The sequence below is a fragment of the Microtus pennsylvanicus genome, chromosome 11 (assembly GCF_037038515.1).
Source record: "Microtus pennsylvanicus isolate mMicPen1 chromosome 11, mMicPen1.hap1, whole genome shotgun sequence".
In the NCBI taxonomy this organism is placed as follows: Eukaryota; Metazoa; Chordata; class Mammalia; order Rodentia; family Cricetidae; genus Microtus; species Microtus pennsylvanicus.
In genome coordinates this window covers 15,996,975-16,017,590 of record NC_134589.1, presented here as the reverse complement: position 1 = coordinate 16,017,590, position 20,616 = coordinate 15,996,975, and the positions used below count along the sequence as shown (strand labels likewise).

At 45.4% G+C, this 20,616-nt stretch overlaps 1 protein-coding gene across 12 annotated transcripts in view; it reads left to right on the top strand.

The window, feature by feature from the left end:
- The window catches only part of Tanc2 (tetratricopeptide repeat, ankyrin repeat and coiled-coil containing 2), a 299,825-nt gene extending 279,580 nt beyond the window's left edge, over window positions 1–20,245 (top strand). For 7 of the 12 annotated variants that reach the window (XM_075990388.1, XM_075990391.1, XM_075990390.1 and 4 more), the window contains 9 exons: window positions 887–1,020; window positions 2,062–2,185; window positions 5,269–5,444; window positions 5,688–5,820; window positions 6,332–6,361; window positions 7,190–7,281; window positions 9,206–9,352; window positions 11,852–11,952; window positions 13,479–20,245. In XM_075990388.1, the coding sequence (XP_075846503.1) occupies window positions 887–1,020; window positions 2,062–2,185; window positions 5,269–5,444; window positions 5,688–5,820; window positions 6,332–6,361; window positions 7,190–7,281; window positions 9,206–9,352; window positions 11,852–11,952; window positions 13,479–15,447 (2,906 nt within the window). In that variant the 3' untranslated portion in view covers window positions 15,448–20,245. The remainder of the gene's footprint in view (window positions 1–886; window positions 1,021–2,061; window positions 2,186–5,268; window positions 5,445–5,687; window positions 5,821–6,331; window positions 6,362–7,189; window positions 7,282–9,205; window positions 9,353–11,851; window positions 11,953–13,478) is intronic. The other 5 variants (XM_075990392.1, XM_075990385.1, XM_075990393.1 and 2 more) reach the window with 3 other exon arrangements.
- The last annotated feature ends 371 nt before the right edge of the window (window positions 20,246–20,616 follow it).

Below are 20,616 nucleotides of genomic sequence, written 5' to 3'. Positions count from 1 at the left end.
TATATTCAGAATGTTCACTACACTGAAGAAGAAAAAAAGAAGAAATTTCTTTCTCCTGTATCCTTTATATTCTCTTTATAGCTACTTGTAAGTCTGTGGCTCCAATGTTTTATGTTTAGAAGAAGAAAGCCTGGTGTATTGTTGTACCTGCAATCCCTAACCAGGTCATCCTTGGCTACAGAGTGAGTTTGAGGCTAGCCTGGGCTATGTGCAGCCCCAACCCCTGCCCCAATAATAGGAAAAAAGTTGTCTTTTTCACAGCTGTTTTCTTGTCTCTAAGACCATCTTACATGGACAGTTCTGACAGTCGTGCTTGCTAATCTCTTTTCTAAAACTTATCATCTTAATTAGTCTAAAGGAAAAGAGTAGTCTTAAACTACAGTTTCTGCCTTTGACTCTTTAGATTTTTGAGAGCGCAGGAGTAGAGGTCGACCAATACTTTGTCCAGCTGATTTTCTCTGCAGAGTTTCTTCTCTAGATTCCATTCACACATAGATTGATAGGTTTTGTAACTAGATTAAGAACCTCAAAACAGCGATACCCATAGCAGAGAAGACAATCTTGGTATAGGAAAAGTGAAACTAGGTGAATCTGACCAAAGTGATTTTTCAGTTAATTATTATGATTAGCCCCAGATAGTGTGATCCCTTTTTAATGTCCTTATTATTTTTCTTCAAAAATATCCTTTCTGGAGAAGGCAGCCAAGATTATTATTCTTGGAAGTAAAGTTGTTACGTTAGTTGTTAATTGATTACATTAATCAGACATAGTAATTTACTGTGTTTGCATAAAACATAGCATTTACAAGCATATTAATCCATGTTTAACATTGAACACTAGAAAAGAGGAGAGCTGTCCATCCTCAGTATTTGTTATCTGCCCTTAGCCCTGACAGCCGCAGCAGGAAGGGGCAAACTGGACGTGTGCCGTCTGCTTCTGGAACAAGGGGCAGCTGTGGCCCAGCCAAACCGCAGAGGAGCGGTACCCCTTTTCAGCACTGTTCGCCAGGGCCACTGGCAGGTAAGTATGGTGCCGCTTTCGGCCCTCTGGGAAGAATGAGTTCCAGGTAGAAACTTCTGATGCAGAGAAAAGAAGCCACAAATGGGCTTCTCAGCAATCTTCAGACCTGAGGACATGGCCCTTCGTTACTAATGTTCCACTCAATTGAAAGTGTAAGAAATTAACATTCACCTGGTGTGGTGGTGCCCACCTTAAATCCCAGAGGCAGGTGAATCTCTTGAGTTCAAGGTCACAGCCTGGTCTACAGAGTGAGTTCTAGAATAGCCAGAGCTACATAGTGAGACCCTGCTCAAAAGAAGGAGTGGGTGAGGAATTAACACTCCAAACCATTGTTGTGAGCTAAATTGATTTGCTGTGGTCATGAAGAAACCGCCATTTCCATGTGACAGTATTTGCCAGTTGATTGAGAGGTAGACATCTCAGCAGACCCCTGCAGACCATTTACTTAAATGTTTCAGACTTGCCAGAAGAAAACACACTATGTGCAAACTCTAGTTATTTGGTCTTTCCAGAGGTTTGGACTCTAGAAAAACCATTAACTTATTATACACTAGGATGGAAAAGAAATTATACTGACAATGCTCTTTGGAAGTACTTGAGTAGGAAAAAAGACTCCAGAAGCCAAACAGTGCTTAACAAAAGGCACTGCTGTTACCAGAAGCACTTTATTGTAGTCAGTTCAATACAATGGCGATGTTGTTTGTGCTGCAGGCTTGCAGCATCCAGAGAGTAATAAAATGGAACTGGCATGGCTGGTTACTTGGGCTGGAACTTCCATTATGGGATGGCTCAGACCACAGCTTGTCTTTTTTTCTAACTTAATGTCGTAGTCAGATGTTCAGCGGTGAATCCTCATTTGCTTATCCCTAAGGGAGTTAAGAAAGTAAGTCTTGTGTCACTAGAGCTGTACAGAAGCTCATAAGTAGAAAGCTGCTCATAGAGAGGACTCTCTGCAAGTAGTCCTCCACACTGTAGGAGACCACGTGCATGTCATCTCAGCAGCTCTGAGAGTAACCAGCTTCTGCTTCTCTGCACTTGCAGATTGTTGACCTGTTACTTACCCACGGAGCTGATGTCAACATGGCAGACAAGCAGGGTCGTACTCCCCTGATGATGGCTGCTTCTGAAGGCCATCTAGGAACCGTGGACTTTCTACTTGCACAAGGTAAGTCCTGAGAGGCCAGAGCTATGGATAAAGCCCATAATAACCCACTGAATTTCTCCTGACTTCATTACATGTTAAGAATTTATAAGGATTATCAAGGCCCACAACCCCAGAGAAGCTAGATTTAAAAAAAAAAAAAAAAGGAGAACCTTACGAGGGACACAAATGGAGGGCCCAGGAAAGAGAAATCTCCTGGGTAAACTGGGAGAGTGATAGAAGGGGGGGTGGGGGATGGGAACATGAAGGAATGGGATGGATGGAGAGGGAGAGCAAGGGAAGTGATATCTTGATAGAGGGAGCCGTTATGGGGTTAAGGAGAAACCAGGTGCTAGGGAAATTCCCAAGAATTCACAAGGATGACCCCAACTAAGACTCCTAGCAATAGTGGAGAGGGTGCCTGAGCTGGCCTTCCCTTATAATCAGATTAGTGACTACCCTAATTGTCATAGAGCCTACATCCAGTAACTGATGGAAGCAGATGCAGTGATCCCCAGCCAAGCACTGGGCTGAGCTCCTGGAGCTTAATTGAAGAGAGGGAGAAGGAATCTTATGAGCAAGTGGGGTCAAGATCATGGTCGGAAAAACCACAGAGACGGCTGACCCGAGCTAGTGGGACTGTGGACTGACATCTGGGGTCCTGCATGGGACCAAACTAAGCCCTCTGAATGAGGGTAACAGTTATGTGGCTTGATCTGCTAGGGTGGGGGGCTTGGCTCCCCAAGGGATGCATTACCTCCTCTCCGAGGAGTGGATGGGGGCAGTGAGATGGAGGAGGTATGGGGGAAGGAGGGGAACTGGGGCTAGTATGTAAAATTTTTTAAAATTTAAATTAAAAAAAGTTTAAAAAAAAAGAATTTACTAATTCAGCCAGGTGATCCATGTCTTTAATTCCAGCAAGGGCAGGCAGATTTGAGACAACCAGGACAGCTAGAACTGTTACACAGAGAAACTCTGTCTTGAACTCCCCCACAAAAAAAGAATTTACTAATTCAGTTGATTTGAAAAGCCAGCAGCTCCTGCCCTGTTTTTTTTTCTTTTATTTTTTTTCCTTCACTTTTTTAAAATAAGATTACAGGCTGGCCTTTAACTCACAACATTGATTTTCTGCCTCAATTACCTGGCACTTTCTTGTGGGGTGTGTGTGTGTGTGTGTGTGTGTGTGTGTGTGTGTGTGTGTGTGTGTGTGTGTGTTTTATAAATATTTGGCCAGGCTGGATTCAAACTTGAAGTGATCCTCTCAGCTTCCAGAGAGCCAAGTTTACAGGTGTGCCTTACCACTCCCAGCCTGCCCACTTATTCGCTGTGGAGTTATACGCTGTGGAGTTCTCCTAATGCTGACATTCTCTTTTTCTCTATAGCCTGAGAGATTGTTATGAAACCAACACATTGTGAACTCTTTCTTTCAAATCAATAATCTCCCAAATTCAGTTTTTAAATGTATACCCAGTAAATAAGCATCTATTTTAGAGGGTAATTTTACTGTGGCTGCTTCTGGTTGTGTTGGTGGTGTGAGGCCTCATTATGTAGACCTGAAACTTGTTTTATAGACCAGGGTAACCTCAGACTCACACAGATCCACCTGCCTCTTCCTCCCAAGTGTTGGGATTAAGGGTGTGTGCCAACATACCAGGTGAAGCTGGGTATCAGTTTGTCAGACTGCATAGCTGATATTGTTCTTGAATCTAAAGGAGGTAAAAGAGAAGACACTTGCTAGCAATGAGACCCTCTTTGGAGAATCGGGAAATTACTATTAAGTTACATAAATTCCTTATGGCATTTTCCAGCATACATCCTTGGTAAACGGAAACAAGTTAAAGGGGTGTCCTTTATGAGCCTAGTGGGCTTTGTCCCTGCAGGTGCATAGTGGTAAAGCATCCCAGCCTCTGCTGGCTGCTTTAAGCTTAGCCCCCTCTGTAGTAATGGTGTCACAGACCACATGGTAAAAAGACTCATCACTAGTGGCACTGCAGCACCACCTAGTGGAGCCTGTGGATTTGCATCAAGCAGTGGGTAGTGAGATTTGGAACCATGAATGACATCATTCCAGTTAGCCTACACTGTAAATAAACCAGACTGTGTGTGTGTGTGTGTGTGTGTGTGCGTGTGTGTATACTTTCCTTCAAGGAAACCTAGCTTTTTGAAAAACTGTGCCCAGACCTGAACAGCTAAGGAGCAGAAAGGCTAGGCTTCTCCTAAGAGATTTGCTGTGGCTTCAGCTCTGTCCTTTCAAGGAAGATTTGTTCCCACAACCTCAAACTCAAAGGTGGCTAGAGTCAAGAGTTGCGCTTCCAGGGTACAGTGTAGCTCTTGTGTCCCCAGTACAAGTTGCCTAACAAGTCTGACTTTATGATACCTCTCTTTATTTCCTCCAAAGAAGGGAGCAGCACTCAAAGGGAATAGACCTAGATTCTTAAGATATGACATGAAGCAATGTTCCAGAACAAACTAAACCCAACAGAAAAACAGGGTCACTTCAGCACTGATAACCTCTAGAAAGCTACCGTGTCTGACACATGCCCGTAGATACCCATTAGGCATAGACTCCAGAGGTTTGTTCTGTCTTACCCAGGATCTTTGAAATGATTGCTCTTATATTTTATTTTGTTTTTTTGTTTTTTAACTTAAGTGAGTTTTTACTAAGTCAACAAAAATTATTTAGCCTACATATTTGTAAAATATTGTAAAATAGGAACACTTAAGTGTTTTTTAATTAAGCTCTAATTTGGGGTCTGGGAATAAAGTTTAGCTGGCAGATTGGTTCCCTAGCATACACAAAGCTCTAGGTTCAGACCCCAGTACCATACAGACTGGACTGGCACACACCTGTAATCACAGCAGTCAGGAGATAGGCCTTAGACTCGCTGTATAGTCCAAACTAGCCTCAAACTTACGATCTTCCTGCTTGCTCCTCCATATTTCTGGGATTACTGGTGTATGTCACCATTGACAGCCGGGGTTGATCTCAAAACAGAAAAATCTAGAAGTAAAAGCTGTTATTACAGAATATATAGCAACATTCCTTTCTGCTACAAAGTTTTGTGTCCTCAGTCCTGTTAACACAGGACTCTCATTGGTTTTTGTAGGTGCCTCTATTGCCCTAATGGACAAAGAAGGATTGACAGCCCTCAGCTGGGCTTGTTTGAAGGGCCATCTCTCAGTAGTACGTTCTCTGGTTGATAATGGAGCTGCTACAGACCATGCTGACAAGAATGGCCGCACCCCACTGGACCTGGCAGCTTTCTATGGCGATGCGGAAGTGGTGAGTACTTTTAAACAGACCTCAGGAGAGTAAGGACGGGATGTCAGCCGTCAATAGTGCTATCTAGGACCTAATGCAAATTACTATTTTGATGATTCTAAATTCAATTCTCCAGATCTATAATTCTGGAGGACAGGAATATACAAACCATTATTCAAAATCAAGACTATCACTATGATCTGAAATGATTTCTGTAGCCTGGTTCAGATAGGCAATTAACAGTTCTGCTTGTTCCTTGTCTAGGTCCAGTTCCTGGTGGATCATGGGGCCATGATTGAGCATGTTGACTACAGTGGCATGCGTCCTTTGGATAGGGCAGTGGGTTGTAGGAACACCTCTGTCGTAGTCACTCTGCTGAAGAAAGGAGCCAAAATAGGTAAGAGAAAGAAAGGAGGTATTGACCATCTGTGCCCAGGGGCCAGTGGTCTGGTTGCCATGGGTGTTTGGTATATAGTTCTCCCTCTGCCCTGGTCCAATTACTGTCCAAGTGAACAAAGGCTACTGGCCCAGAGAGAGTACCATCTGAGCCATAGTCTGTAGAAGCCTGTGTCCAGAGTCACATGACTCTCTGCCCTGCCCTTTCTAGCCTTAGTCAGGAGGCTGCGCTGAGCTTCCGCACATCATAGTGCTGCCTCTGCACTAGCCCCACCCTGAGAGCATCCTGGCTCCCTGCAGCGCCATAAGCCTTTGCTTTCCCTCGCTCTGTATGTGCCCCTGCTGCTGCTATCCCAGCTGCTCCCCACCCACAGACTGTAGACAGGGTTGGCTGATGTGCTGGCTTTTTGCTGCCTGCCTCTCACTGCTGCTTTTTCCTTCTTTTTTTTTTTTCACCTTCATCCATTTTTTTTTCCTCTCCTACAACTTTTTATTTTCTCCTTTCTTTGAAGGTTGTCAGACGTTACCGAGTCGCCCACGAGGTATATTCCCTGCTGTCAGCATCAGGCGTGGTCTGATGGCTTGGTCAGCTTTGCCTTCTCCTCTTTGATTTAGCCTGCATGAGTTCCCTACACCTCTAATCTTTTAATTTACTTCACCTTAAAAGAAGATTTTTTTAATGACTGTTGCAGAGAATAACTTGAACTTTTAATAACTTAACACTAAAAAGCTTAGTTGGTAAATAATTTAGTCCTCAGTAAACTAATCAATTTAACTTTATTCTTTTCTTTCATGAGTGAAATAGTCCTTATTAATGCTTGTTTGTTTCATATCTATTGACCTTTGAGTTGTGTCCCTGGTTCCGGGTGAATCCCAGGGAGTCTATCTGGTACTTAGCTCTAAGGGAGCCTTCAGAGTCTTTAATGAGGTTTCCCTTCTACAGAGTGCACACTTCAGAACTGAGTCTAAACGTGGGGGTTTTCCACCTCAGATAGAAAATAAATTATTCTTTCTTGGATTTTTCTAATCTTGTGGTAACCTTTACTATAAACCCTTCCTTCCGACTTCTGACTTAAAATAATTCCGGACTAAGCCGTTATGCGCTCCTGTGTACCATTCAGACATCACTGCACTCCAGTGGCACAAACTTGGACAGTTGAGATATTCTTATTTTAAGGTGAATACAAACAAACCCAGTGCGGCTTCTTGGCAGTGGAGTACTGAAACACTCCAGGCTAAAAGATGAGGTCGTTATTGTGGAGCAAGTTGTTCTCTCAGCAGAAACTCCCCCAGGCTGTTTTTTTCACCTAGCTTCCTACCACCTTACATTGTATGAGTTCTTTACCCATCATGCATCCTGTACACTACAGGTCCAGCCACATGGGCGATGGCCACCTCCAAACCAGACATCATGATCATCCTGTTGAGCAAGCTGATGGAAGAGGGGGACATGTTTTATAAGGTGAGGGCGGGAGGAACTGTTCTCTACATGTAGAATCTTGAAAAACACGTGACAGTTTTCGTTCTTTTCTATTGAAACAACGGTAGAAAGCCGTTCCCTACTCTTCAGTTAGGGTTCTGTGCTTTTACCTTCCTGACAGGAAAGCAAACACAGCCTACACATGTTTCTTGCACCTCACAGAACACTCCAGCTTTACCTGGTCATTCACAGTTTGGTAACAGGTTTTACATGAAATCTTCTAAGTAGGAACTCATGGGGCAGTTAAAAGCAAAGTCATATACTATGGCTGTTTTCAGTTTTATTGATCTTGGTTTTTAATGCATGGTCGCACACACCTGTAATTCCAGCACTTTAGAAGTGGAGACGGGAGAAAATCAGGAGCTTTAAGTCCCTCTTTGGCTATAGAATGAGTTGGAAGGCAGCCTGGGAAAAAAAAGTTTATGGTAATAATAGCACTGTTAATAGGATAAACAGTGATTACTACACATTTTCTTAAAGTCACTCAATGAATAACAGACATGTCTTTAAAAAAAATAGGTACCGTTACTACACGGTTGGCCAGAAGGAAGCTCTTAGGGTATTCCATGTCAGTCATCTCGGGGTTTCAGTTTATTGATCATCCCTGAAGGATGTAAATGATGTAAAACCCAGGTTTTAACAGTAGATATCCTCAAGACATCACAGATGTAAAAGGAAACGACAGTAAAGCCTCCTTGTGTTATAAATATGCAAGGTCCTGAGCATAATTCAGTTCCTGGACACCCTTTGAGCACATCTGATAATCCTGGCTTTTAGAAAGCTTAAGCCTTGATCCAAACTTGATAACATAAAATCACATAAATTCAAAGATCTTCATTACTGTAGGTATCATATTTATGGACCCTTATGTCACTCTCAAGAATCTAAGCCTTAGCCAGGCGGTGGTGGCACACACCTTCAATCCCAGCACTCAGGAGGCAGAGACTGGTGGATCTCTGTGAGTTCAAAGTCAGCCTGATCTACAGAGTGAGCCCAGGCCAGGTTCCAAAGCTACACAGAAAAACCCTATCTCAAAAAAAAAAAAAAAAAAAGTCCAAATCTTGGTCACAACATAACTTCTGTTGTCCTGAGCAAGGATTTTTGCCTCCTAATGTAAAAAGACAGAACTAGTATTAATCACATCCAGACTACCTTGGAAGACTACATTTCTAATGAAAAGATGATGAAAGCTAAATAAAGTGGTGCAACCTAGAGAGTTGCGACTGTACAGAAGAAGGGAGTAAAGTAGAAGCCACCACCTCTGGTTCTGTAGCAGGATCCCTAAATTGGTCAGGTTTATTTCATCTTGGGAAAATGTTTCCTACAAAGTGAGAGTCACAAATTCCAAGCTTCTCTTCTCTGCTGCCCTCTGACCTCATTCCTGGTCCACAAGTAGGAGGATGCAGTTGACGCAGTTTTCTCCCATTATGTTAGAGAAGCCATGGCCGGACCATTTTAGGTCCTGCGCTTTTCTCGAGGAAGAGAATTATCTTTTCTGTGGGACAGCAAGGTAGAACATCAGAGAGGAGCCACATAAGCCAGAACCTAGGGAGGAGCAATCACTCTGGAGTGTTGGGACCAGGAAGTCATATGTGTCCCTATGAGAGCCGTTAAGGAAAAGAAGGAATTTCCCAGGTAGCAAGATCAGCCCCTGAGAACAGTTCGGAAACTGTTGTATCCATTTGCCAAAATTCTTTTTCTCCAGCTTGAGATTTTAGATGTCCTCTTCTACCTGCCCTTTCTTGCCAAGGGAGTTTCTATAGAAAAGACTAGACGTCTGTCCTCAGCTTCAAAGGAACAATGGACTTAACCTTTATAACAGCTGCTAAGAGCAGGCAGGGACTGGAACCGGATCTCCTCAGAACTCAGCAAACCAACGTTGTACTCTTCATTTGTACCCCATTAGAAAGGTAAAGTAAAGGAAGCTGCCCAGCGCTACCAATATGCTCTGAAGAAATTCCCTAGAGAAGGGTTTGGTGAGGACTTGAAAACCTTCCGGGAGCTAAAAGTATCTCTGCTCCTCAACCTCTCTCGATGTCGCAGGAAAATGAACGTAAGTCCTCTAATCCCCACTCTTTCTACAGTGCTGGAAGTTGAATGTTCATGCCCCTCAGTAGCTTATACTGGACCCCGAAAATGCCCCATTTGAAACTTGGTTGTCCTTCACCTAGCCCGACATTGAAATAAATCCACACTGCATACAGATCTCTCAGGCTGTAGAAAAGCTAGTTCCGTGTGTACTTTGCAGTTTCTGCATGTTCTCAATCCCCACTGAAGTGAGCGGAACACTGTCCTCTCCATGCATGCTCCAGTCAGTTCTCAGCAGAATCTCAGCTGCAGTTAGGCCTAGATTTCAGTCACTTTCTCTAGTACACTCCTAGTCATATGCCTCAGGGTTAACCTCAAAGTTAATTTCTGAGACTGTTGAATTGTTTACCTCTCTCCTCACCTCTGTATCCCAGTATGCCATGTCCCTTCTTGCTTTAGATGAAATCTTAAAATTCCTTCTGGCCCTCTACCATCTCCCTAGTTGTCCTTGGCGATTTTCACTTCTTTGCAGGTACAGTTTCAGCCAGTACTCTTTGGTCATTTGACACTCCCGGGCCTCTCTTAGACGCCAGAAATGCTTACAGTCATGACAGAGCCATTGTCATCACCAGAGGTTCCCAGTTGCTCAGGAGATAGAAATAATCCAAACCAAGCATGAATTTTTGATAATAAGGAACTCGGCTGTCCAGACAAAAGTTCTGGCTGCAGTAGAAAAGGCTGTGCTATCAAGTCCAGAAAGACTTGTCCATATACCTTTTCATCCTCTGTTATAGCCCTGAAAACCAGTGAAAGAGCCCTGGGATGGTCATGGCCATCTCAGAGGACACAATTTCTGACCACAATAGGTAGAAAGGAGTGGGGACATGATACCTTTGGGTGGAGATGGAAGTGGGAAGGTGATTGGGGACAAGATAGTAAATCATGTGAAAAAATATAGTCTGTAGCAAAGGTCTCTGGCCCTCCCCTGAGGAGGTAGCAAAACAGTGTGTGCCAGTCTACTGGTGCCTTTTTCCCCTAGCAATTAATCAGTTTTTAAAGATATTCTGAGAGTTCTTGTTTAGCACGCACAAGAGCCTACTGTAGGTTCTAGCACCAAGAAAGAAACAATGGTTATCCCTCAAGTAAGTAAATAGGAAGCAAGAGGGAAAGAACATAGCCCATGCAGGTTGGCCTGCTTCCTCTACAGCTATGCATTTATCCACAGAACTAATAAGTACCCCATGGACCAGCACTGCACTAAGCACCAGAAGCCCCTGCACTTCAGTGGGAAATGTCTTACGAATCCTTGCCTGTGCCCCAGGTCCCTTGATCTACCTTGTATACCGGTAGCCTTAGGAAAGGCGAATGAAATCATGCTCTGCTATGGCCTTGACATTCAAAGAAGAGAAAACCTAAGCTGAACATGGTGGCATGTATCTATAATGCTAGTACTTCAAGGCAGAAGCAGGAAGATTGGGGGTTCTAGGCTGTCTTGGGGTGAATAGCAAGATCATGTCTCAAAAATAGAACCACTCTCCCATGAAGATTAAAATATTTCCCTTTAGTTTAGTATTTAAAGAGATCTTACAGACCATAGGCCCTGACTGATCGGTGTTCTGTGCCTCAAACCCTATTCCTGAGGGTTGTCACAGTGATACCAGTAGCTCTGAGACTGTGCTCTTCCAGGCTGCCTCCAGAGACAGCACAGAACTCAGTCTCAGCCAGGGTCTGCTTGTTTTTCTTTCTCTCTCTCTCTCTCTCTCTCTCTCTCTCTCTCTCTTTCTTTTCTTTCATTCCCCCCTTCCTTCTTTCTTTCTTTCTTTCTTTTTTATTTTGGGTGTTTCCTAAGTAAGGAATCAAATATGAGATGGAAAGAGGCATCCATGAAATACAAAGAACAGCTTATGGGACACTTATTCTATGTCTGGTATATATAGCACTAAATGTTAGATTGTGCATAGCCTTACCTCTGAAACGGGGGTTGTTCAACCCGCTTGATTTAGAACAGACCAGAGGACTGAGCCTGCCTATCTGGCATCCCCATGCCATCTTGGCCCAGTCAGTGCTCTTTGCTGGAACCCAGACCCTTCAAGTCCTGCACTCTATGGGGTTTATTCTCAGTGACCCTCAGGAAGTCCTGTGAGCACAGCAGGATGAGTGCCACCTGAGGTCTCCTGTGTCTCCTCTGTGTGGAGAGGATATGTTTCCAACTGGAAGATCCTTACTGCAGAGGGCTGACATTTGGCTTCTGGGATATAAAAAAACTTCTAGAAAAGTAGAAAGAGGCCAAATTCAAAAGTTTTTTAATACTTAGAACAAATACAGTTCATAGTGGATTCAGAGCCACACAGAGGAAGGCAGAAGAGAACTTAAAGTCTGTGGGCCACATGGTACCAGACTTGTCCCGAACTCCAGGCATTCGACCCACAAATGTCAAAGAATTGTACATATAATTCGTTTTATTTCCGAGTTTTCTTTTGTGTGTCTCTTCAATGACTCATCTGTGTACCTATTACAATGGCAGGACTTTGGAATGGCGGAGGAATTTGCTACTAAGGCCCTGGAGCTGAAACCGAAATCTTATGAAGCATACTATGCAAGGGCAAGGGCCAAGCGCAGCAGCAGGTGAGGCGGGGGAGGATGAGAAGCAGCAGTGTCCGAAAATCTGGCCAAGGCCATGCAGGTCACCCTGGGGTGTGTGCCCAATTTGCCTTTCCTTGTGGACTCTCAGGGACAGGCCTTGTGCACAGGACAGGGCTCACAATCGGCACTTCTCCTGAGCACCTTAGGAGAAAAGTAAATGGAAAAAGACACGTTCTTCCACGAAGCCTATGCTATGTCTTAGTCACTTTTTCAGCCCCAAGCCAGTGGCATGAATATATGAAAGAGGAAGCCACTTCAGCCACATCTCCTTTCTACCTTCCCACTCTTGTCCTTTCCTACAGGCATTTGGGGACTCCCCAGATTATTTAGTCCTCCATAGAGGGTTCTAAGTCTGGCCCTTCCCACCTAAGCCACAGTACAGAGGGAGAGAGAGGAGACCCTGCTGCCAGGGCTGAGGTGACACCATTCCTTGTGCCCATATGCTGTGCCTTGGCCACTGAGCAAGAAAGCCTCCAGAAAGAGCTAAAAACTGCCAATCACTGTCCTTGATTCCTCCTGCCCAACACCTGCCTTCTCCCCTGCATGGGAAGGAACCATTTGGGATTTGTTGCTATGACCCAGGGGAATATGTCTGCAAAAATCAAACCAAGGCTAGTGACACTGTAGGCAGTGACCTAGAGTCAGAACGTATTTATAGAACGTCAACTATTACTCCTCTCCCTCTGGGATTGCTCCTTTTCCACAGGGTGAGTTGTCCACTTTCTGGGTAGTTTTAACTGGGAGGATAGGAATATTCCTCATTTGTAAAGAAGAATCTTCTTGGAGTAAGCTCACTCTACTCTCAGTTGCCTAACCAGCAAATTTAATTCCTGTGGGCTGTGACCTTGCAGAAAGACACACACACACCAGTGCTGGTAGGTGATAGAGAAAAGGGACAGAGGACAGGTAGCCTCCATACCTAGGATGTAAGGGGCCTGACGTTTAGACCAAAATATTGAGAATATTAGTTTAATTCCACAAGATGAGCTGGGCATGGTAGTGCACACCTTTAATCCCAGCACTTGAGAGGCAGAGGCAGCCTGTTCTACAGAGTGAGTTCCAGGACAGCCATGGCTTCACAGAAAAACCCTGTCTCAGACACTTCCCAGTCCCCAAAAATTACTCTGGATCAGTTACTTGCTATTTTGTTCCTAAGCTACTTGACAGTGACACTGTAAATGACAACCCAGGCAGCCCCCATACTGCCTAGGATGCACTTGGGAAGGAGATCTTGTGAAGGGTCTGTCTCAGCTGACATAATGAGGACATTCTCTGTTAACCCCAGAGAGGTCAGAAGGAAGATGAAGGACAAAATGTCTAGGGAATCATTCTGGACTCAAGAATAGCAGCCTCTTTGCTCCCTTCCTTATAAGTCAAGCTGAATTAGACCCTCTTAGAGTCCCACAGATCCTCTGATGCAGTCCTCTGAACCGGTGGCCATCTTCTCCACTTCTCATGATCCCTCTTCACTCAGAATAACTCCATTCTTGTGTTTGCATTTTGTCAAGCAGACAGTTTGCAGCAGCCTTAGAAGACCTGAAAGAGGCCATCAAGCTATGTCCAAACAACCGTGAGATCCAGAGGCTTCTGATGCGAGTGGAGGAGGAATGTAGACAGATGCAGCAGCAGCAGCAGCAGCCGCCACCGCCACCCCAGCAACCTCAGCAGGAGTTACCAGAGGAAGAGACAGAGCCTGAGCCCCCGCATGAAGATATATACTCTGTACAAGACATATTTGAGGAGGAGTACTTGGAACAGGATGTTGAAAACGTTTCTATTGGCCTCCAGACAGAGGCTCGGCCCAGTCAGGGGCTCCCAGTAATTCAGAGCCCGCCTTCCTCTCCAGCTCATCGGGACTCAGCCTATATCTCTAGCTCACCTCTTGGCTCTCATCAGGTTTTTGACTTCCGCTCCAATAGTTCTGTAGGTTCTCCCACTAGACAAGGTTATCAGTCCACCTCGCCTGCTCTTTCTCCAACTCACCAGAACTCTCATTACAGGCCTAGCCCACCACATACGTCCCCAGCTCATCAGGGTGCATCTTACCGGTTCAGCCCACCTCCTGTGGGAGGGCAAGGCAAGGAATACCCGAGCCCTCCCCCTTCCCCTCTCCGTAGAGGCCCTCAGTACCGGGCCAGCCCTCCAGCTGAGAGCATGAGTGTCTATAGATCCCAGTCTGGCTCCCCTGTACGCTATCAGCAGGAAACAAATGTGAGTCAGCTACCTGGCAGACCAAAATCTCCACTATCCAAGATGGCCCAGCGGCCCTACCAGATGCCTCAGCTTCCAGTAGCAGTTCCCCAGCAAGGGCTCAGGCTACAGCCTGCCAAGGCCCAGATTGTAAGAAGTAACCAGCCTAGCTCAGCAGTCCACTCAAGCACTGTCATCCCGACAGGAGCCTATGGCCAAGTAGCCCATTCGATGGCTAGTAAATACCAGTCTCCACAAGGAGATATGGGAGTGAGTCAGAGCCGATTGGTTTATCAGGGATCCATAGGGGGCATTGTAGGAGATGGGAGACCCGTACAGCATGTCCAAGCCAGCCTGAGCGCCGGTGCCATCTGTCAGCATGGAGGATTGACCAAAGAAGATCTGCCACAGAGACCCTCTTCTGCCTATCGAGGAGGCATGAGGTACAGCCAGACACCACAGATTGGGCGTAGCCAGTCAGCATCCTATTATCCAGTCTGTCATTCAAAACTAGATCTGGAACGTTCCTCCAGCCAACTGGGTTCCCCTGATGTGTCACATTTAATCAGAAGACCTATCAGTATCAACCCTAATGAAATCAAGCCCCACCCACCGACTCCCAGGCCACTGCTGCACTCGCAGAGCGTGGGCCTTCGCTTCTCTCCATCTAGCAATAGCATCGCGTCCACCTCCAACCTGACTCCCACCTTCCGGCCTTCTTCTTCGATTCAGCAAATGGAGATCCCACTGAAGCCAACATATGATAGGTCATGTGATGAACTGTCACCAGTGTCTCCCACTCAGGGAGGCTACCCTAGTGAGCCCACCCGATCCAGGACCACACCATTCATGGGGATCATAGATAAAACCGCCCGGACTCAACAGTACCCCCACCTTCACCAGCAGAATCGGACCTGGGCAGTGTCATCCGTGGATACCGTTCTCAGTCCCACATCTCCAGGCAGCCTGCCTCAGCCGGAGTCCTTCAGTCCACCGTCATCCATCAGCAACATTGCCTTTTATAACAAAACCAACAATGCACAGAATGGCCATTTGCTGGAGGACGATTATTACAGCCCCCATGGGATGCTGGCTAATGGGTCACGTGGAGACCTCTTAGAAAGAGTCAGCCAGGCCGCCTCCTATCCTGACGTGAAGGTTGCACGGACCCTACCCGTGGCTCAGGCATACCAGGACAACCTGTACAGGCAATTGTCTCGGGACTCTCGACAAGGGCAGACATCGCCTATCAAACCAAAGAGACCATTTGTGGAGTCTAATGTGTAAGAGACAGTTGTTGGAGTGAGACCCGTATGTTTTCACTGCACATTTTCAGGCTTGGTTTTCACATCTGAGGTAGTTCTCTGGCTTAATTTCTCATGTAGTTTCTGTGTGGTGTTCAGAGGTGACAGCCCACATGTTGAAATCCTTTGCATGCAGCTGACTAGGAAGCTGGCCTCTGGTGAGCCAGGACTTTCTCGGGTCTGTGCCCCAGCCACATGCTCTCTCCCTCTCTTCCAATGCCAACAAGGAGATTTTGTGCCGTGAGCTTTAACCAGGGAGATCAGACACACTGGTCAGCTTTTTCCAGGAGACAATCGCTTTCACTGATGTTCTTGTTGTGTGAATGTCTCTTTCCTTTTTAAAAAGTAAGATGTTCTTGTTTGGTTTTTTTCTAGAAACTCTAGGAAGTGTGTGATGCCTCTTTGTCCTTGCATTCTTACTCAGTGTTCCACATGGCCAGCCCCAATGCATTCTTGTGCCATGGTCTCCTCCCCAAACTCCAGCTCCCTGCAGGCATCAGGTCTAGAATCTTCATTTTCTGTATTGCTGGTCTTCCCCTGGGATAAAGGGATCTAGGGGAGAGTGAGAAGGAAAGAAAGCTGCTAAATCAGAAGAAAAGCCCACTATAATTATTTGAAATGCTACCATGTTGATTTTCCAAGAGGCATTTTGAGAACATTTAGTAAACATTCACCCTTTAAATAAATTGATCAGCTGAGGAAATTCCAGGACGACTGTGGGTATTTTTAAAGCACTCACCAAGAGGGAGCTTTACCCAACAATTAACCACTAAAGGCTACTGATTTTTCCAAGGTTAGAGGAGGAAATAGATACAGAGAAGAAGGGGGATAAAGATTGTTCTTCCTTCTCACTGGAAGAAATCTGTCTTGGAGATGTCTGCTTCTTAGATCCTGAAACAGCACCGAGCAGACTGGCTGGTACAGTAACCCTCTTAGCTGCGTCTTCTCCTGGAGCCAGGGGCACCTCGCTGTCTCACACCCAGATGGTGTAAAGAAGGAAATAGGTTCTTACAGAATGCACTTAGATTCTCTTGGGACTGTCAGACCCATCCCAGGGTTTCCACCCAGGCCACTGCATTCCATGCCAGCCGTTGACTGATGCTATTTTAAGACCTCTGGTTTCATTATTCACTGTCAAAAGAGTTGTGTCTTTTGTCTAGGAGTGTTTAGGGGTAATCTTTGAAAATCAGAAAATAGCCAAAAGTGTTGCAGACTCCTTTGACCCCTGGGTAAGGGCATGAGATTGACCACAGGCCTTTTCTTCCATCAGTGTCTTGTGGATGTCTGCTAACCTGACTTTGGAAGAGCTGAGACAGCTGTGAGATAGGCAGCAGGAACACAGGGACTAAAGCTGCAGCTCAGTCCTGTCTCTGGCTCATGTCAGTTCTTAACCAAGCAACTCAGACCAGGAGACTAACCAGAGGTGTTGGTCCCATGTTCTTAGGGAACATTTACTTTTGTTAGTAAAGGGCTACAGGAAGGACAGTGTCTTGAACAAAATCCAGCTGTGACCTGTTTGGAATACAGGTTCTCTGAAAGGACCTATAAGACATGCAGAGCGTGACACTGAGATCAAACGCCCTTTTCACTGATTTAGATTATGCCAGGAGATGAATCCCAAGCTGAAAGTGGATCAGGACTCATCTCTATAAGCAGAACAGTTTTCAGTATGATGTAGAAGAACTGCCCCTTTCTCCTAGACTAGGATAGGCATCGGTGGTCTCTTCCTACCTGTCCATCCACCTGTCTGTATCCCCATCTCCCCTCTGGAAGAGGAAGTTTATAGCTGTGAGGTTAGCCTGTAGCTGGGAACAGCAACTTCTTGGCTCCTGGTGTGGCCTGGACATAGCCCTGTTGGTCTCTGTATCATGTGCTATCTGAAGCACCTCTACGGGAGCTCCTAAAGCCCAATAGAAAAGTGCTCCTGCCTGTTTGGAAAGCCACACTCCCCTAGCCTTATCTACTAGGTAGGTTGAAATGCCATGCAGGCCTACAGATACACTACAGCTGCCACTTTTCCCCAGGGTCCCTCATTTTTCCAGGAAAAGCAAGAAAGTTAATGTTTCTATCCCCACCCGAGAGGTCAGTGTCAAACCACAGTTCTTTCTTGGCCATCATAGGAGAGTGGCTGTCATTGCTGTGTGCCAGTGGGTTTTGACTAGAAAACACCAACAGAAACTTCTTGAGGCAGAAAATAAACGAGGGTCTTCTGTAGATGCAGACGCCTGTGCCCTGCTTTGCTACTTCACTGCCATGGGTTGGTCTTAGTACTGTATTCTGACTGTGTCCCTCCCTTCCCAGCAATGAGCATTCGCCAGGCACGGCTAGCTTCAGGATGGAAGAAATTTTTCGGATGAAACTGGCAAATTCTGCTCACTCAATTCACATCTCCCTTAAGTAGAGACAGGTGACAAACTTCAGCTTGTAGGTTTTTCACCAAAACGTCCCTTTGCCCAAAAGTCTTGCACTAATAGGTTCCCATCACATCATGTCTATAAATGGGTGCACTTTACTGTTTGAATTTGTAACTCTGGTAAATACTGGATATTTAAGTGTGAGTAATGTCTTCATTAGAAATTAGCAGAGTCACTATTGTCTCTAGTGTGTTTTTCAAGAAAAAAAACATGGAAAGAAATCAAGCAGTGGATCACAGCATTCATAGCACAAGAACTAACTGTTGTATATAAGCCTCAACGAGATTGAGAATCTTTAAACACAAGAGAATATTTGCAGTGATTTTAAAGTGCTTTCCAGCAATTTTCTTAGGGACTCCTGAGACATGGTTCATTTATTTACTGGATCAGTAAGGCACACAAGTAACAGTTAAAATTAATGTTTATTTACAAAGTAAAGGGAAAACCTGTGTAACACGAGAATTTGGCATGGTCAAATGGAGATCATTTTGTATCTGCTGTTGTGTCTGTCCAGATCGCAGATGTGCACTATTAAAAGCCCAAGTTAATAGAGCACAGCCCCTCTTTCCTCTCCCAGGCGCCCCTTTCTAGGTGTTTAACTGAAACTTGATGGCTCAGGAAAATTCCACTAATTAGAATCATGTACAGTATCCCAGGTTGTTGTCCAGATGTCCAAGTTTGCTGGTTTTAGTTAAGCCTGGATTATTAAACATTTTTCCTAAATTATTATAAACAGAACAGCTTAGAGAAAGGTGTTCTCAGCCCTTATATTGTATAGTAGTTTATGATCCCCTCTAAATATTGGTATTTTTATATTCCAGAGATATACCCAATAGAAAAATTTAAAACCAGTATCTAATTTAATATCCATAAGTATTTTTCCTTAGAGTTTAGTCATATGCAGTGGGATATGTGGATGTCACGTGTGCTTCACCATACTCCACCACTAGGTGTCACTGTGGCTCTGCATCACATTTACCTGGTTACAAAGAATGGCTTCGTGGAGCTGCTGCCAGTGCCAAGGCAGGCCCATAGCCTGGAGGTTCAGGAAGACGGGAACAAAGGCCTGGAGGGTCTTCATGCAAGACAGACTCTGAACACCACCGTTTGGGAGGTTAGGTTGAGCTTCCTTTCTCTGGTGGATGGGCATGTAGAGGAGCCTTTTCTCCCCTGAGCATCCTTTCTCTCAGTTCCACTCAGCCTCCAGCTTTTCTAACTCCACAAGTATCATGGTTGGGTGGTTTGATTAAAGATAGTTATTTTTCTACTGCAGAAATGCCTTGGACAAAAACAGTTGCTCACCGAATCTTTGCCACTCAATGGAACAGGCTCCCCAGGTGGCAGGGCATGCTGCCTCTGTGCCCATCCCTGTTGAGCCTCCCAGGGCTCAGCAGCCCCACCCACCCTGCCTGTCTATCCTCTGGCTGCCCAGTTCTCAAGAAGCGGTCTGCTGCCGCCTTTGCTCTGGGGGCCATACTGCCCTGCCGCCGTGTACTTGTTGAGAGGTGTGACTTCTCCTTTTCCTCTGGGAATTCCAGACTGACCATCTACCATGACTAACAATGAACAAAGGGCTTAGGGGTAAGAGCTACCTACAAAGACGTGTCATGGAAACCTTCACCATGCAATGCCTTGAACTCAGCTCTGGCTGCTCCCAAGAAAAGGTGGCTGGCTAGGGGCCTGGACACAAGCACAACGGGGCTGGTGGAGCCACTGTGCAGAGCTACTTGAATATTCACTGGGTCTTCATCAACTCCTTTTGTAATACAGACCACTCAAGGGCTGAAGTGTTGGTAACCTTCATTTCGGTGTCCAATGCCTCACAGCAGCTGAGCCACCCTGAGATGCTTGTGGCCACAGTCAGAGCTTTGAAAGTCGGTACCAAATGAACGTATAATTGGACACCAAAAATCAAGTGTTCCTCTCATGTTTCCTCACCTGCCATCTCGTTTCTCCTCCTGACTGTGGTCCCTACACTAAGCTGACCAGTCAGGCTGCAGCTGGCTGCACGCAGATGCCAGCCAGCACCATCTCCAGGTTTCAGATAGACCTACTCTGCGGGAAGGACTTGGCCTAGCTGCTCTGTTCTGTAGCACTTGATGGCTGGGTTTCCCTTTGCTAATCACTAACCAGGAAATCTGGCTAGGACTCAAATCACTCCCTTCAATCCCCAGGACCAGAGAGAGAGTTAATTCTGGAAAATTCAGTACTTGAATGTACCTGCCTTACTGTGTACCCATTCACTGGGGGGGAGGGGGTAGTGATGCCGGCTCTAGATAGCCACTCACAGGTTATTTTGGGAATCCTGTAAGTTATACTGTTCTGATTTGTTGGGTTGGGTTTTTTTTGTTTTTTGTTGTTTTTTTTTTAACATTTGGCTGATTCCTGCTGCGTTGGGCCAGTTCCTGTGGGGCTCAGGGCAGGTGCCGTTCTCAGGCATGGGCTCCCTTCCATCTAGCACAGCGTCTGTGTCTCTGTTCTGTCTCCTCCAAATCCAAGATGATTTTAATTAGTACAGACATGTACAGTCTACAATTAAAGAGTGATTTGTACTAATATGATTTTGATTATTCCTCTTTGCTGTCCTTTCAAGACACTTGCTGGAAAAAGCTTTAATGCACTTAGTTTTCCTCTCGGTTTTCTATAACTCAGATGTAAAGGACTTCCTCTGTACAGTATATTATCCAATGCATGTTTGTTCTCTAGCCTAATATATCGAACACCACACAGTCGTGAAC